The sequence below is a fragment of the Cygnus olor genome, chromosome 2 (genome assembly GCF_009769625.2).
Source record: "Cygnus olor isolate bCygOlo1 chromosome 2, bCygOlo1.pri.v2, whole genome shotgun sequence".
In the NCBI taxonomy this organism is placed as follows: Eukaryota; Metazoa; Chordata; class Aves; order Anseriformes; family Anatidae; genus Cygnus; species Cygnus olor.
Window position 1 is genome coordinate 555,093 of NC_049170.1, and position 14,152 is coordinate 569,244.

The 14,152-nt window shown below is 68.5% G+C and overlaps 2 protein-coding genes across 4 annotated transcripts in view; one reads left to right on the forward strand and one right to left on the reverse strand.

Annotated features, from left to right (window-relative positions):
* Positions 1–2,620: 2,620 nt before the first annotated feature.
* Positions 2,621–6,858, forward strand: LOC121065999 (gastrula zinc finger protein XlCGF52.1-like). 3 transcript variants are annotated; one of them, XM_040549305.1, is made up of 5 exons: positions 2,623–2,954; positions 3,156–3,349; positions 4,369–4,495; positions 4,916–5,029; positions 5,244–6,858. In XM_040549305.1, the coding sequence occupies exons 2-5, from the start codon at positions 3,254–3,256 to the stop codon at positions 6,452–6,454; spliced, it is 1,548 nt and encodes a 515-aa protein (XP_040405239.1). In that variant the 5' UTR covers positions 2,623–2,954; positions 3,156–3,253; the 3' UTR covers positions 6,455–6,858. The 3 variants fall into 3 exon arrangements, with proteins under 3 accessions (XP_040405237.1, XP_040405239.1, XP_040405240.1); XM_040549303.1 differs by lacking the exon at positions 3,156–3,349 and having other exon boundaries at positions 2,621–2,954; XM_040549306.1 differs by lacking the exons at positions 2,623–2,954; positions 3,156–3,349; positions 4,369–4,495 and adding an exon at positions 4,632–4,735.
* A 1,502-nt stretch (positions 6,859–8,360) lies between these two features.
* The window catches only part of LOC121066529 (SCO-spondin-like), a 34,525-nt gene continuing 28,733 nt past the window's right edge, over positions 8,361–14,152 (reverse strand). Inside the window, 22 exon segments of the mRNA XM_040550149.1 lie at positions 8,361–8,578; positions 8,672–8,822; positions 8,921–9,051; positions 9,174–9,234; positions 9,336–9,431; positions 9,531–9,754; positions 10,095–10,259; positions 10,343–10,389; positions 10,471–10,616; positions 10,702–10,829; positions 10,962–11,126; positions 11,220–11,422; positions 11,570–11,708; positions 11,822–11,938; positions 12,135–12,296; positions 12,368–12,610; positions 12,742–12,788; positions 12,874–12,998; positions 13,270–13,400; positions 13,546–13,692; positions 13,767–13,955; positions 14,066–14,112. Of these exon segments, the coding sequence (XP_040406083.1) occupies positions 8,556–8,578; positions 8,672–8,822; positions 8,921–9,051; positions 9,174–9,234; positions 9,336–9,431; positions 9,531–9,754; positions 10,095–10,259; positions 10,343–10,389; positions 10,471–10,616; positions 10,702–10,829; positions 10,962–11,126; positions 11,220–11,422; positions 11,570–11,708; positions 11,822–11,938; positions 12,135–12,296; positions 12,368–12,610; positions 12,742–12,788; positions 12,874–12,998; positions 13,270–13,400; positions 13,546–13,692; positions 13,767–13,955; positions 14,066–14,112 (2,887 nt within the window). The 3' untranslated portion in view covers positions 8,361–8,555.

Below are 14,152 nucleotides of genomic sequence, written 5' to 3' on the forward strand. Positions count from 1 at the left end.
GGCAGCTCTGTAAATGCCTTGCCTCAGTTTCCCCATCCGTAAAATGGGCTAGCAGCACTGATCCTGCCTCACTGCGGTGCTGCTAAGCCGCTGCCCACGGTGCCTCGGGGAGGGGACCAGGGCCGCCTGGTGTCACTGCTACCACTGCTGTGGTCTGGGGGCTGCTGCGTGTGGGAGACCCCCGGTGACCAGCGCAGCAAGGACCACGTGTATTTATATTTCCTTTTTTTTTTTTTTTTTTTTTTTTCTAATCTAGGAACTAATAAAAAGTGGAAACAAGCACGAGGGGGCAGTGTTCCCGTTAGGACATGCCGCCTGTCCTTTCTCCTCACCCAACGCCCCTCGGTCGCAGGGCAGCGCACGCCATCAGCCCCAGGAGCTGGGGGCGCCCCAAACACCCCCAAATCTGCGGTCACCGGTGCAGTCACAGGCAGGTGGAGCTCCTCGTGGGACAAGCGCCCCCACAGCGGGTGCAGCCGTGCAAATCCCAGCCGGCGGTGCCAGGGTGGTCGCTGAGCCCACGCTGCCACGAGCACGCGGTGCTGCGGAAGCTGGCGGTCTGGCCGTGCACCTTCTGCTTCCTCTGCAAGGTTGGGAACGGGGGTGGCAGGTTGCTGGAGCGATGCTGTGGGATGGAGGCTGGCCGCAGCAGCACAGGCAGCAGGGAGCAGCGCGGGGAGCCGAGGGTGCGCAGCGGGGAGCGAGCTGCCCCCAGCCCTGCGGGAGCACCACGGGGACAGAGCACCGTGCCTGCTTACAGCCCTTGGACTGCGGCGTCCCCAGGGCTCAGCATGGGGCCACTTCGCTGATATTGTCATCAGTGCTCTGGGGGAGGCACCGAGCGCACCCCCAGTCAGCTTCAAGGTGGCACCAAGCTGGGCGTGAGTGTCGATCTGCCCGAGGGTAGGAAGGCCCTGCAGAGGGACCTGGACAGGATGGGTCGATGGGCAGAGGCCAAGGGATGAGGTTCAGCATGGCTCAGTGCTGGGTCCTGCACTTTGGCCACAACGACCCCGTGCAGCGCTACAGGCTTGGGGCAGAGTGGCTGGGAAGCTGTGCAGAGGGAAAGGATCTGGGGGTGCTGATTGATGCTCGCCTGGGCATGAGCCGGCAGTGTGCCCAGGTGGCCAACAAGGCCAACAGCATTCTGGCTTGTGTCAGGAGTAGTGCAGCCAGCAGGAGCAGGGAGGTGATCGTCCCCCTGTGCTCTGCTCTGGTGAGGCCGCACCTCAAGTGCTGTGTTCAGTTTTGGGCCCCTCACTACAAGAAGGACATCGAGGCCCTGGAGCATGTCCAGAGAAGGGCAACGAAGCTGGTGAAGGGCCTGGGACACAAGTCCTGTGAGGAGAGGCTGAGGGCACTGGGGTTGTTTAGTCTGGAGAAGAGGAAGCTCAGGGGAGACCTTATTGCTCTCTACAACTACCTGAAAGGATATTGAAGCAAGGTAGGGATCAGGCTCTTTTCCCAAACACCAAGTGATAACACGAGGGGAAAATGGCCTCAAGTTGCACCAGGGGAGGTTTAGGTTTGATATTAGGAGACATTTCTTTACTGGAAGGGCTGTGTGGCATTGGCACAGGCTGCGCATGGCAGTGGTGGGGTCGCCACCCCTGGAGGTCCTCAAGAGACGTGTACACGCAGAGCCCAGCAGCGTGGAGGACTCGTCGGTGCTGGGTTAGAGGCTGGACGAGACAACCTCAGGGGTCTTGTGCCACCTGAAGGACTCCATGACTCTGTGGCACCCGCAGGCCCCTGTCACCACCCGCGCACAGCAGACGAGGGGACAGAAGGGAAGCAAGCAGCACCCACAGCAGCAGGGCGATGGGCGGAGGTGGGGAGCTGTTGGGCACTGGCAGGGGGGTACCCGCTCGGTGCTGGGGAGGGGGCAGCGGCACTGGGCGCGAGCTGGGCTGGGGGCTGCAGGAACAGCGTTGAGGACAGGAGCAGAACCCCCGTGACCTTGAGCAGACCACGCTCTGTGCCCAGGAGAAGTCCTTGCTGCTGCAGAAGGTGCACGGGGTGGTGTTTGCGAGGCGCTCGGCTCTCGCTGCACCCCGGTGCCCCAGGCACTGCAGAGCTGCGGGGTCCCACGGGAGCTGCGCCCATGCCTGTTACAGGATGTGAGAAAAATCCCAAATAATTTTCTTCAGACAGGACCTCCTATGAAGCTATTTTATTCGCGATTGCAATGGCGGGCGTCCTGTCAATCAGGAGCGCATTTTAGTAAACAAATCATAACCTTTTATCCCCTGTTACCCGACGCCTGATCACCTCCCCTGTTTCCTCACTGGCTGAGTACTACAGGTTCACAAGCTACTCGACGCTCCTCTATACCATATGTGTACAATTTTTCTTTTTTTTCAACCCTTTAATTTCTCCTTTTTTATGTTTTGAGAACCTGTGATCTTTGTTTTACTGTTCCCACACTGCTCATCCTGTTTTTCTCAAGCTTCCACCTTATTTTGGAACAGTGAGGCCTTCTACTGTCCGCTTATCTACTTATCTCCTTATTATGACTACACGACTACCTTGGAATACAGAAAAGTAATTCTCCACTGCAAAAACACTACTTAGTTTCTCACAAGGAGCCTTGGGGCCACTGCAGCTGCTGAAGCGTGAGGGCCGGAGCAGCCCCTGCCCGGCGCAGGGCAAGGCTCGGGCAGTGGCAGTGGGGTGGGGGCATGGCAGTGCCGGCACAGCCAAGGTGGCACAGCGCTGTGCCGAGCTGTGCTGTGCCGGGCAGCACCGTGCCATGCGTCACTGAGGTGTGCTGGGCCATCCATCACCGAGCCGTGCAGAGCCGTGCCGTGCCGTACCGAGCCGTGCAGTGCGCGGCAGCGGGACTACACCTCCCGTGCTGCACTGGTGGTGGCGAGGCCCAGCAGCTGACGCAGCCCCCGGCTCCCAGGGCCGCCTTTGTCCGTGGCCACGGCCGTGCTGGGCGGGCGGCACAGGTAGGGGCTGCGGGCCGGGGCTGGGCAGGGGCGCGGGGCTGCAGCAGGGGGCTGGGAGAGGGGCAGGTCCTGCTGCACGGGGGGTTCCTGGCCCCGACCCCCACCCACACCCCCAGTGTTTCGCTGGGGAATGCAGTGGTTGATGGGTGGGCCGGCTCCCGCCTCCTTTTGGTTCCTTACGCAAAATTTTGTGTTTGGCAGAACCCGCAGGGCCGTCTGTCACTGTGCACCCGTGTGGCTGATCTGCGGGACGGGCCTCGCCACAGACCCGGAGCACCCGACCCTGTCTGCATGGACCGATGTCTGGGCACGCTTCCCTCCCCACGCTGAGAGCCTGCAGGCGGCGGCTGCTCGGGCAGGGGTCGGGTGCAGACGGGGCCGCAGCGGCGCTCACGGTAAAGCAGCCTGGTGGCCCCTGTAACGCTCCCGTCCCTTGGCACCGTGACTCTGTGCCCACCCCCGGGGGCTTGGGCGAAGCCATATCCGGGATCTGTGATAGATCCGGGATCTATCCATCTGTGCTGCAGGCAGTGCACAGGGCTGCAGCTCCCGGGGCTGCACCAGGGCTGCCCGTGCCCGTGGCAGAGCCGTGGCCCCGCCGGCCGTGGGTGCGACCCTGCTGCAAACAGCGCCGGGGCAGGGGTGATGGGGGCGGCAGACGGAGGCAGTGGGATTTGCCTGGGAGGGCAAATTGCTGGGAGGGGGACAGGGCGCAGGGGCTGGGTGCTGCGGTCCCCCTCTGGCTCCCCCCGTGGGCTAGGACAGCTGGGTCCCCAGTGCTGGGTGCTGCTCCTGTGGGACAGGGGCACCCCTGGGTGATACCCTAATGGTGAGAAGCGCTCTGAGACCTGGTCCCATGCAGAAGACGTTGGTGCCTGGCCCCGAGCTGGGCCCGCTGAGAGCATTGCCAGCGGGAGCTGCCTGCTGGCAGCCCTGTGCTCCAAACCGAGTGTCATGGGGGCCGGGGCTGCTTGGGGGGTGAGGGACACCAGTGGGCAGCACACGGGGGCTGGCAAGGCGCAGTCCCCCCTTCTCTGAGCATTCGGCACCTGCCTGTCTTGCTTGGGGCCGAATTTACCTCCAAGCGTAGCGGTGGGGAAGGCGGCGAGGCAGCGCGGGCGGCGTTCCGCAGGGTGGCACGCCATAAGGGCTGCTGGGGAGCGGGGGCCCTGGTGCTCAGTGACCCTGCTGCGCCTCCTGGCTGAGGTGTTGGAGCCCCCGCAGCCCCCCAGGCTCCTGCAAAGCAGGGTGGGGGCAGGAGCATGGCAGAGAGCTGCTTTGCTTCGCCCCCTGCTCCCCAGTGCTGCGGCCGTGCTCAGCTCCCGTGGGCCGCAGGGCAGCAGCGGCAGCAGCAGGAGCCGCGGATTTTCGTTGGTGTGGTGCAGCGTGCCGAGCTCCTGGCTTGTCGCTGCAGATGCCGGTAACGTTCGAGGACGTGGCCATCTACTTCTCCCCCGAGGAGTGGGCAGAGCTGGCGGGCTGGCAGCGGCAGCTGTACCGCGAGGTGATGCTGGAGAACTTCGAGGTGCTCGCCTCGCTGGGTGAGGAGCGCGCGGGAGCCGCGGGGCTGGGGCCGAGCCGTGGTTCTCCTCTGTGACAGGGCTGGAGTCCTGGAAACTGAAAATCCGTCTGCTCCCATTCCATGTCTGGACGCTGATTTAGTGGTTATGCTTGCAGGTTTTTACACTGCCCAGGCAGTATCCTGAGGACAGCAGTCCTGGCAGAAAGGCTGGCCAGGAGCAGGTGAAATGCGGGAGAGCAGAGGCGGTGCCGAGAGCAAGGCAAGGAGAGTTGGCAGGCGAGGGGACGGGGGCAGCACAGCTGTAGGCTGGCAGGGGCTGCCTGGCATCGCCGCAGGGCTGCGCAGCTGGAGCAGAGCAGGAGGAGATGCGGGGGGGCTGCGGGGCTGGCAGCAGCGCGGGGGCAGCGCGCGAGGGGGCCGCTCTGTCTGCCCTGCACAGGCTGCCCCAGCACCAAGCCTGAGGTCATCTGCGAGATGGAGCAGGAGGAGACGCTGAGTGCGGGACGGCACCGGGAGCCTGCGGCGGGGAGGAGGCACCCGGCCCCCTGGCCAGGCGGGTACCAGTGGGGGGGGGGGAGCCGGGGGGCGGGCGTGGGGACAGCCCTGTCCCCTGGCCCCCGCACGCCCCGTAAGGTTTGTTTGCGGGGGGCTGCCCCCTGTCAGCCCGGCGGGATGGGGGCTTGGGGCAGGGGGTGCATGCTGTTCCCCCGGGGTGGGGGCTCCCTTGTGCCGCCCCGGGGGTGACACCCGCCCTGCCCTCCCAGCAGACGGTGACGCTGGAGCCAAGCGGGAGGTGGAGGAAGGCCCGGAGCAGCCGCCGGTGCCCAGCACCTCCACCCCACGGACGCCCCGGCGGTGCCAGGCAAGCAGGAGAGGGGGGGTCCCAGCGGGATGCCCCTGCCCCCAGCCCCTCCCGGCCCCCCCGCTGCAGAGGAAGCCGCCCACGTGCCCGGAGTGTGACAAGAGCTTCAAGAGCAACACGGCGCTGACCATCCACGAGAGGAGCCACACGGGCGAGCGGCCCTTCAAGTGCCCGCGCTGCGGGAAGGGCTTTCCCTCCAAAGGGGACCTCAAGCGGCACCAGAAAACCCACGAGGGGCAGGGGGAGCCCCCCGGCCCCGGGCTCTGCCTCCCAGCCCCGCCACCACCATCCCGGCCCCACCGCGGCCCCCCAGGCCCCAAGCGCCCCCACGCCTGCGGCGAGTGCGGAAAGAGCTTCGGCAAGAGCCGGGACCTGAGGAAGCACCAGCAGACGCACACGGCGGCACGGCCCTTCTCCTGCCCGCAGTGCGGCAGCAGCTTTCGGCTGAAGCAGATCCTGGTGTCGCACCAGAAGGTGCACGGCGGCGAGAAGCCCTTCTGCTGCGCCGACTGCGGGAAGCGCTTCGGCCAGAAGCACCACCTGCTGAGCCACCGCCGCGTGCACACGGGCGAGAAGCCCTTCTCCTGCGCGCAGTGCGGGCAGCGCTTCAGCCAGAAGCACCACCTGGTCAGCCACCAGCGCATCCACACCGGCGAGCGCCCCTTCGCCTGCACCCGCTGCCCCAAGCGCTTCAAGGACAAGAAGACCCTCATCATCCACGAGAGGGTGCACACCGGCGAGAAGCCCTACAAGTGCGGTGAGTGCGGCAAGACCTGCAGCCAGAAGCAGCACCTGAAGAGCCACCAGCGCATACACCGGGGCCCGCGGGCGCTGGAGGACGGGCGGCCGGTCCCGCCGAGCGCGCGGCCAGAGCCCAAGCCCTTCCAGTGCGCCGGCTGCGAGAAGCGCTTTCGGGACGAGGGCATCATGTTGGCCCACCAGCGCACCCACGCCGAGCAGGGGCCAGAGCCGGGGCGGGCGCAAGGCCCCGGCGCTCCCCAAAAACTGCCGCCCGCAGCCCCGCAGGCTGCCAGGAGGCCGAGGGCGTGCGGTGACTGCGGGAAGGCGTTCACCCAGGGCAGGTGCCCGCGGCTCCACCAGCGGAGCCACACGTGAGTGGGGAGCACGGCTCCGGGTGCTGCTGCCGGCTCGCCCCAAGGAGCACCCGCACCCATGCCCGCAGCCACCTCGCCGTGCTCCGAGGAGGGTGCTCCTGAAGCAAGCAGGGCAGTGCTCGCCTCTGCGCCCTGTCCCCAGGCTGGTCCCCCCGCCTCACCGACATCCCCCCCCCAACCAGACTGCGCTGAGGTGCAGCAGCAAAGCCCGGTGCTGTGGGCAGCTGGAGCCCGCCCTGCGCCCCTGGGCCGAGCCCCCCGTCGGTGGGCATTAGTGCAGCTCCTCTTCCCTGCTGTGTTCGAGTCACACCGCGGAGGTAGCATGCTGCATGAGAGAGCTGCTAGCTGGCATCTGGCCGCTTGTGGCAGGAAAATAAAAATGAAAAATAAATATATCAAAATTCATCGGGAATGTTTTATAGGAAAGGAGGGAAAATGCTTCTTTCTCTCTGGGGCGACCTCACTGCAGCCTTTCAGCACTTAAAGGGGACATAAAATAGGTGGAGAGAGACTTTTTACAAGAGCAGGTAGCGGTAGGACACGGGGCGATGGTTTTAAGGTAAAAGAGGGTGGGTTTGGGTTAGATCCAAGGCAGAAATCCTTCCCTCTGCGGATGGTGAGGCCTGGCGCAGGCTGCCCCCAGGAGCTGTGGGTGCCCCAGCCCTGGCAGTGCCCAAGGCCAGGCTGGATGGGGCTGGGGGCAGCCGGGGCTGGGGGCAGGGGGCCCTGGGCATGGTGAGAGGTGTGGGGGCCCCAGGCCCTGCAGGGAGCCACCTGCCCAGCCCACGAGCACGCAGGCTTTTGGTATTATTGCTGTTTTCAATCAGCACGGGATGGAACCTGAGTGATTTTTCAGGGCAAAGCCCAACCTGTCACCTCCCCGCCTTCTAAACTCTGCTTCCCCCACAAATCTGCCCCAGGCACAAAGCCGCACTTTTCCACAAATGAGTTCTTGGACATCCCTTATCTGAAGCAGCATAAAAGAAGCGAGGCTGCTTTGTCGGGATGAAAATATCTCGTAGTGACCGGCACACGGAAGGGCAGGGAGCGCCCGTGCCCAGCGCGGTGCTGGCGGGGCCCCGGGCTGGTGTGTCCCCCAGGATCACTAATGCTAAAAAATCCATTTGTGCTCAGAGGTTTGCTATATTAAAGCCCCTTCCCCAGATGGTGGAGGGTGGCGGCCGTGTACCTGCGGGCCTGGCTCTGCCCCAGGGGGAGGCAGTGACCCCCCCACTGGGCTCCGTGCACCAGGGAGGGGCTGCTCGGGCACCCGTCAAGGCAGCAGAAGGGCAGGAGCAGAAGGGCAGCTCGGCACCTCCAATTTGGGAGCACACCCCACGGCACTGCACGGCACGGCACGGCACGGCACGGCATGGCACGGCACAGCACAGCATGGCGTGGCACAGCAGCACCTCGTTGGGTGCAAGCAGCCACCTGCCCTGGGAGAGACACCCTGGGGACCGTGTCATGTTGGGGAATGTGATGCTCTGGGGGCTGTGACGCTCTGGGGACTGTGCCACCACGAGCACAGGGTGCCAGGAGCACGGGCTGGTGCCTCTCCCCGCTGCCATCCCATCTACTGTGGTGGCCTCAGGTGTGAGGGCAGCAGGTGACGGCCTCGCCATGGGGACATGAGTACTGGGGCAGGGGCTACGCTGGGGGAGCTGTGCGGGGCAGCCTGGACCCCCCAGGGTCTTGGAGACTGGCAGGGTCTTGGGGAGCACCCAGGGAGCCAGACCCCCACACCTGCAGTGCCTTTGGGGTGCCCACAGGGTGGGCGGCTGGCGGTGATGCAGAGCCTGGTGGGCAGGTGGTGGGTGCTCGGACAGCCAGAACAGGGGGCCCGGGGATCTCAGAGGTGCCCTGGACCCACTGGAGCCCTTCAAGCACCCCAGACCCTCGCCTTGCATCCATCCCCATCCCCATCCACCCCCCCAGTGCAGCACCCTGCTCCCTCCCACCTCCCCATTTCCCACTCCCACCAAGGCACAGGCGAGCTGGGTGTTTGTGGTTTTATTGCAGGGCTGGGGGGCCAGGGAGCCGGGGTGCCGTGGGGTCCTCCACCACCGTCACACAGGAGGAGCGTCCAGCCAGCCAGGACGTCAGCGCTTGGAGAAATCCCCCCCTGTGGGACAGCGGGGTGAGGAGGGGCCGGGGATGGAGCGAGGGGGTCCCAGAGCTGCTCAGGACCCCCACGCCAGCCCCCAGTCCCGCTCACCCTGGCAGCTGCTGCACTCGCAGCTGTGGATGACGGGCAGCACCACCGGCTCCACCGTGCCGCCGGCGCAGGGCAGGCTGAGGATGCGGACGGGGCTGGCGGGGTCCAGGCGGTAGCTGCAGCACTCGCACAGCGTCTGCAGGTACGGCTCCTGCGCAGCGGCACCGTCATCGGGCTGCGTGCACCCCGAGACCCCCGGCACCACGAGGGGGGGCGTGGGTGGGGGCACCGCTGCTGCCCCGGGCTCACCTCGGGGGTGACGGCGGTGCGGGAGCGGCAGCGCCCGCTGCAGTAGCTGACCTCCACCCCGGGCAGGGAGCAGGGCCCCTTGGTGATGTTGCGCAGCTCGGTGAAGCGCTGGCACATGGAGGATGGCTCCTCTGCAAGGGGCGGGGGGGGCAGAGCTGTAGCACCCCCGTGGCTGCCTGGCCAGCCCCATGTGGGTGGGGGGTCCCCAAGAGTTGGGGCAGAGCCGGGGGGGGGTTCCCTGGGAGGCCCTTACCCAGCCACTCCATCCTGCAGACAGGGCAGCAGCGTCCTGGCTCCCGCACCTTCACCTCGCCCTGCAGAGACAGCGGCATCAGCCTCTCCCAGAGCCCCGGGGGGGCAGCTGGGGAGCAGCGGGGGGGGGTGCTGGGGGGCAGCAGGGGGGCTGGGGCTGTACCTCGGGGCAGGAGAGCGGGGGGCAGCCATCTGTGCAGGCAGCCCTGCCGTCCACGCAGCGGCACCTCGCGCACTCCTCCTGCCACTCGCTGCCAGGCTGGGGGGGGGGGGAGGGGGTGAGCACAGCGAGGTGGGGGGGTCCCCGAGCTCCCCCGGGCTCCCCCAGGCACCTGCAGGCACCGCAGGCACCACTCACCTCATGGAGCTGCCCCCGGTGCAGGCACTCGCAGAGCGCGGCGGGCACGCAGCGGCCGCTGCTGTTGCGGTAGCGGCCGGGCTCGCAGGCACAGCTGGGGGCCGGGGCCGCGCTGCAGCCAGGGGGGGCCTCACTGGGGATGTCCGTGCAGCTCCGATCGCAGCCTGGGGGCACCCCGGGGCCCTGCACCCTGGGGTCCTGCCAGTGCTCACCCTCCGGGCAGGCTGACGGTGGTGCAGGACACGTCACCGGTGGTGCAGGACGTGTCACCGGCACTGGCCGCACACTGGCCCTGCCCTCGGGCACGTGGCAACCGGAGTGGCTCAGCCGGTGGCAGAAAAACCAACCCAGGTGCTTGGCCACTGCCAGCGCTGCCACCTCTGCTGTAGCCCCCGCCAGGGCTGGCATCCCACAGGTGACAGCTCTGCCCCTTCCCTCGCTGCCTCCCCGTGCCCCCATGGCTGGGTGAGACCTCGGGGAGCATCGTCCCCATAGCCGGACCCACCGCGGTGCCTTGTGTCCCCCCCCCCCAGCCACCTCCCAGGGACGTTTGGGGGCACTCACCGCAGTCGGGGAGGTAGCAGGGAGCCCGGCGCAGGGGGGGCCCCAGGCACTCTGCCCCCTCGTAGAGGCGCTGCCGGAGCGGGTGCCTGCGGGAGAGCCGCTCGCCCGCCCCGCACGTCACCGAGCAGGGGGACCAAGGCGACCACGGGGACCACAGGCAGTCCACTGCGGGGGGGCGAGCAGGGCCCGGCTGTGGCACGGGGACCACGGCACGGGCACGGGGACAGGGACAGAGGGTGTTCTCTCACCACTGCAGTCCTCCTGGGAGCAGTTGAAGGTGCCGCGGAGACAGATGCTGCGGACAGAGCGGGGCTCAGAGCCCACCCGGACCCTAAGTGGGTCTCGGGGGGGCAGCGTGGGGCGCGGGGGCACCCACCAGCTGTTGCAGCGGTGCTGCAGGCGGCTGCCCGGCGCGTGCTCCTGCTCCTGCTCCTCCCGCGAGAGGTTGAGTGCCCAGGGCACGGTGGGGTCCAGCACGCAGCGGCACTCCTCGGGGGGCACACAGGCGCCGTCCTGCAGCACCTGCGGGTGACCGGGGACCCTGAGGCTGCTGCCCCGACCCTAGCCCACGTTCCCCGTGCCCCCAGGGGCTGCGGCACGGCCCCACCTGTCCGGGCAGGCAGGCGCAGCCGGGCTGGCAGGGCTGCTGCAGGCACTGCGTCCCCGGGCGGAGGTGGGCGCAGGCGTGGGGGCAGGCGTTGGCGCAGTCCCCGTACACCTGGCTGCGGGGACACTCTGCGGGGCAGGGATGGGGGCTGGCGTCAGTGGGGGTGGGCAGATCCCACCGCCCCCGACCCCACCACCGTTCCAGATCCATCCCCATCCCCTGGGACCCTCCGTAGGGTGCCCACGCTGGGGCTGCCCTACCCGGCGTGCAGTTGTGGGCGTTGCAGACGCGGTGCTGCTGCAGCACCGGGACCGGGCACGGCTCCTCCTCGCCTCCCAGCAGCTCCCGGCGCCGCTCCGAGCTGCCCCCTCCGCAGCTGGCACTGCAGGGGCTCCAGGGGGACCAGGGGCTCAGCTGGCACCCGTCTGCGGGGAGGAGAGGGGGTCAGCGCCACCCCCACGCCCTGCCAGGCCCTGCCGGTGCCGGTGCCGATGCTGGGGGTGCCGACGGGCGCTCACCGGGGCAGGGCTGGGGGCTGCACTCGGCCGTCTCCTGGGTGCCGGTGTCCGTGCAGGACACCCCACCGGGGCTCGGCAGGCAGGCACGGTGCCGGGAGGTGCGGCCACCCCCGCAGCTGCTGGAGCAGGGGCTCCAGGCAGACCAGGGCCCGTAGGACGGGCACGCCAACACCGGGCACGCCAAGGTCCCGTTCACACAGGTGCTGAAGGGGAAGAGGAGCTGGGTGAGGAGGGGGCCCGAGCCCAAAGCCAGGGCATTCAGTGCCCCCCGCTCGCCCTGGGGCTGTGTGACGGGCACGGTGTGGTCCTGCCCGTGTCCCCCCCACCGTCCCCTGCCCCCCGGCACCCACCAGTTGTGGCACTCCACCTCGGCTGCCTCCCCTGGCCGGACCTCGTGGGTGCTGTTGGCCCCGGGCAGCCCGCAGCGACATTCGGCGATGGGCACGCACGCCCCGTCCTGCAGCAGCTGCCCCGGGGGGCACCTGCACCCTGCAGGGACAGGAGGAGCCGTGCACCCATGGGTGCTGTGAGCACCCGTCAGGAAGGGTGCAGGGATGCATGGGTGGTGCTGAACACGGGCTGCACGGGGCGGGGGGCCGTACCTGGCTTGCAGCCCCCCTGCACGCACTCCACGTGGTGCCAGAGGTCGGCGCAGGCGCGGGGGCAGTCGTTGGCACAGGGAGCAGCGAGCGCCTTGCCCCGGTCCTCGCACACCTCTCCTGGGGGCAGCGGCCGGGTGTTGGGGGGCGGCTGGGGGAAGCCCCAGGGTGGGGGTCCAGGGGGTGGGATGGGATGGGATGGGGATGGGGATGGGATGGGATGGGATGGGGATGGGGATGGGATGGGATGGGATGGGATGGGATGGGACGGGACGGGACGGGACGGGACGGGATGGGATGGGGATGGGGGTGTTACCTGGGCAGACGGCAGTGTTGCAGCTCTCGCTCTGGGAGCTCGCCCCCGGGCACTGCCCGCTGCCCGCTGGGTTCTGGAGGTGGCGGTGTCGCAGGCGGAAGCCCCCGCTGCAGGGCTGCTGGCAGGGCCCCCAGGGCCCCCAGGGGCCCCAGAGGCAGAGCTCTGTGGGACACGGGCGTCACCTACCTGCAGCGGGGACCCCTCACCCCCTCACCCTGCAGCACCCCCGGTACCTTGGCAGACGTGGGGGTCCGGGCAGAGCCGCTCCTGCCGCAGCTCAGCTGAGCAAGCAGCCGCATCGCCGGCCCAGGGCAGGCCGGTCTCGGGGTCCAGGCAGGCTCGGTAGCGGTGCTGCAGCGAAACCTGGGGCACGACGTCCCCCGGGGCCTCCTCGGGCTGGGGCAGGAGCCGTGCGGGCAGGGGCAGGCAGGGGCTGCAGGGCGCCCACTCCGACCAGGGGCTCAGCGGGAGCAGCCCTGCCGGGACATGTGGGTGCTGGGTGGGCAGGAACCCCCAGGGTGCCCCAGAGGGGACGTGGGACCACGGGCACAAACCCATGGGGCAGGAGGGGCCGGGGGTCCCATCCCAGAGTGGGGGGCACACTCACCCTGGCAGCCCTCGCTGCTGCACCGCAGGGCCCCGTCCTGGCACACGCTGCGAGGAAACAGCGGTGAGCTCCCGGCACCTCCGGCCCCCCGTGTGTGGGGGAGACCCCCCGGCCCCCCAGCGGCCCCCTCACCACTTCTTGCAGCCCAGCAGGACGATGCTCCCTGGAGCCAGGGCCACGGGGCCGCTGGACCCGTTGGTGTGCAGGCAGTCGCACTGCTCGGGGGGCACGCAGGCTCCGCGCTGCTCCAGCAGCCCCTGCCAGGACACAGGGACATGGAGGGGGGCAAATGGTGTGTGCCTTCAGCATCCCCACAGCATCCCCACAGTGTCCCCACAATGTCCCCGCAGCATCCCTACAAAGTCCCCGCAGCGTCCCCGCAGCCATCCATTTGCACCCAGGGCTCGCTGCGGGCACCAGGCTCCTCCTGAGCCCTCCCTGACCCCACAGGCTTCAGAGCCCACCAGGGTGGCCCCCACCCCACAAGACCCAGCCCGGCCTCGCGCTGCCGCCCCTTTCTGCCCTTGCCTGGGGGCAGAAGCAGCCGGGCAGGCAGCGGGGCAGGGCCGGGCACAGCTGCGGGTGCTGCAGGGAGGAGCAGAGCTGGGCACAGGGGGGGCCGCAGGGCTGGAACTCGAAGGGGGGCTCACAGCTGGCTTCTGTGGGGAGAGGAGAAGCTTTCGACACCCCCGGAGGCACCAGGATGAGCAGGGGCAGGGCAGGAGGCAGGGGCAGGCGGGTTTGGGGAGGGTGCCGGCGCCGGGCAGTGCCAACATAGGAGGTCCCCACCAGCCCCCTCCTCACCCGAGCACCCCGAGGTGTCGCAGTCGCGGAGCTCCCCGTCCAGCCCCACGCAGGTGCCGGGGCCGTGCCGGTGCCGGTGTCGGTGCTGCAGCGGGGAGCTACAGGAGCAGGAGCTCCAGGGGCTCCAGGGGCTCCAGGAACACTCGTCTGGGGCAGAGAGGGGACCAGGGATGAGGGCTGGGCACGGGCCCGCCACCCCCTGCCCATGCCTGCCCCCCTACCTGGGCAGGGCTGCAGGTAACAAGCCTCCAGCTCCCGGCGCGGGCTGGCTCCAGTCCCAGTGCTGTCGTTGCAGGGGGCACCGGGGGTCCCGGGGGTCGGGCAGGGGCAGGAACCCTGCCGGGTGGCCAGGCCGGTGCCACAGGTCTGGGAACAGGGGCTCCACGCACCCCACGTGCACTGCTCGGGCCCTGGGATGGCAGGGTGGCACGTCACAGGGCACGGTGTCCCTCGGTCCCCTCCGTCCCCCTCCTGGCCCCAGGAGGCTGGGGCTTTGCACCCAGGGGTGCGCAGCACTCACCGGCACAGGAGGCGTCCTCGCAGACCGTGCCCTCCGGGGTGCAGGTGCTGCGGGAGGGGACAGGGCAGGTGGGTGCCATGGGCAGGG